The sequence below is a fragment of the Canariomyces notabilis genome (assembly GCF_033297395.1).
Source record: "Canariomyces notabilis strain CBS 508.74 unplaced genomic scaffold N656scaffold_26, whole genome shotgun sequence".
Lineage (NCBI taxonomy): Eukaryota > Fungi > Ascomycota > Sordariomycetes > Sordariales > Chaetomiaceae > Canariomyces > Canariomyces notabilis.
The window spans coordinates 322,704-323,934 of NW_027041848.1; the positions used below are offsets into that span (position 1 = coordinate 322,704).

At 51.2% G+C, this 1,231-nt stretch overlaps 1 protein-coding gene across 1 annotated transcript in view; it reads right to left on the reverse strand.

Annotated features, from left to right (window-relative positions):
- Nucleotides 1-1,231, reverse strand: part of N656DRAFT_839255 (uncharacterized protein) — a gene marked incomplete at its 3' end in the record, with an annotated part of 6,446 nt that overhangs the window by 1,453 nt on the left and 3,762 nt on the right. Inside the window, exons 2-3 of the mRNA XM_064818896.1 lie at nt 852-1,217; nt 17-809 (exon numbers count right to left, since the gene is read on the reverse strand). Of these exons, the coding sequence (XP_064666902.1) occupies nt 17-809; nt 852-1,217 (1,159 nt within the window). The remainder of the gene's footprint in view (nt 1-16; nt 810-851; nt 1,218-1,231) is intronic.

Genomic DNA, 1,231 nt, shown 5'->3' on the forward strand with positions numbered 1-1,231 from the left:
TGGCTCTTGAGCACACTCGCAAGGCTGTTCATGCTGGTAAGCGTGTCTGGATGCTCCTTGCCCAACACCTTTTCACTCAACCCCAATCCCTGCCGATGCATCCGCTCCGCATCTTCATATTTTCCTAACTGGTGAAGACCCTCACCTACATTAAATATAAGACCTATCAGTGCGTCCCCGTCTTCTATGCTCTTCCGCAACTCAAGAGCGCGCTGTGTATGCGGAAGATACCGTATCCATTCTTCCCTGTTTTCGTGTTTTGGAGAAGGAAACACGTCTGCAAGCCGTTGTAGCACTTTGGCGGCCCATTCCCCCTGCTCTCCACTTTGAGCTAACCAAGAGAGCATCGATATTTGAACTAGCCGATGGATGTTGTAAGTATCTGACTCCTTATGCTGTGAGATGAATGCATATGCCTTTAGAGTCCCAAGTGCGTCAATAGTTTTTAGCCTCCCAGACGGCGGCAGCAGAGCTTGCGGAATATCCTTCCCAGCTAGGAAGCACATAAACCTGAGGTAATTGGCTGCCAGCGGGTCGTGCTCCGAGATGTGCTGGAACGAAATCAGCCAAGTTGTGGCGACAGGGTTTTGGATGTCCTTATATCGATGTCGGTCCTCAAAGTCCCGGCTTAACAGCTCGATCGTATCCTCGTCACTGGAGTTGCATAGCTCTAGGTATTGTGTAGTCGAAATCTGCTTCTTGCCCATATAAGCAGAGGCCTGCCGTATTGCTAGGGGGAGATTGCAAAGAAATTCCAGCAGCGCGTCAGTACTTGCCACATCGCCTATCTGATCCCCCTTCAACCCTTTCTGCAACAGCTCAAGGGCTTCGTCTCTACTCATTTCTTCAACTGGAATGATGCGACGCTCAAACTCGACTAGCTCTACCGCAACTTCGTGATTTCGCGTTGTAAACAGAATAGATCCTTTCCGGTTGAATGGAAGATAGTCGGCGAGGTCTGTGTCACCAAAGAGCTTTATATCATCAGCGTTGTCGATGACCAAAAGCCAGCTGCCCGTGCTTTCACAACTCAAAGCTGTCTTGACAAGTGCCTTGGAATCTGCCTTCTCCTCGTCGATCCCGGGTACCTTGAGCTGCTGGCCGATAGCGCGGTATGCGTTCTCAAAACTGGTGGCATCCACAGCGGGAACCCAAAAAACTGAGCAGTCCGGATGCGCGTCGCCGACACGAAAAGCGGCCTCGAGTGCGATCTGCGTCTTTCCGACCCCAC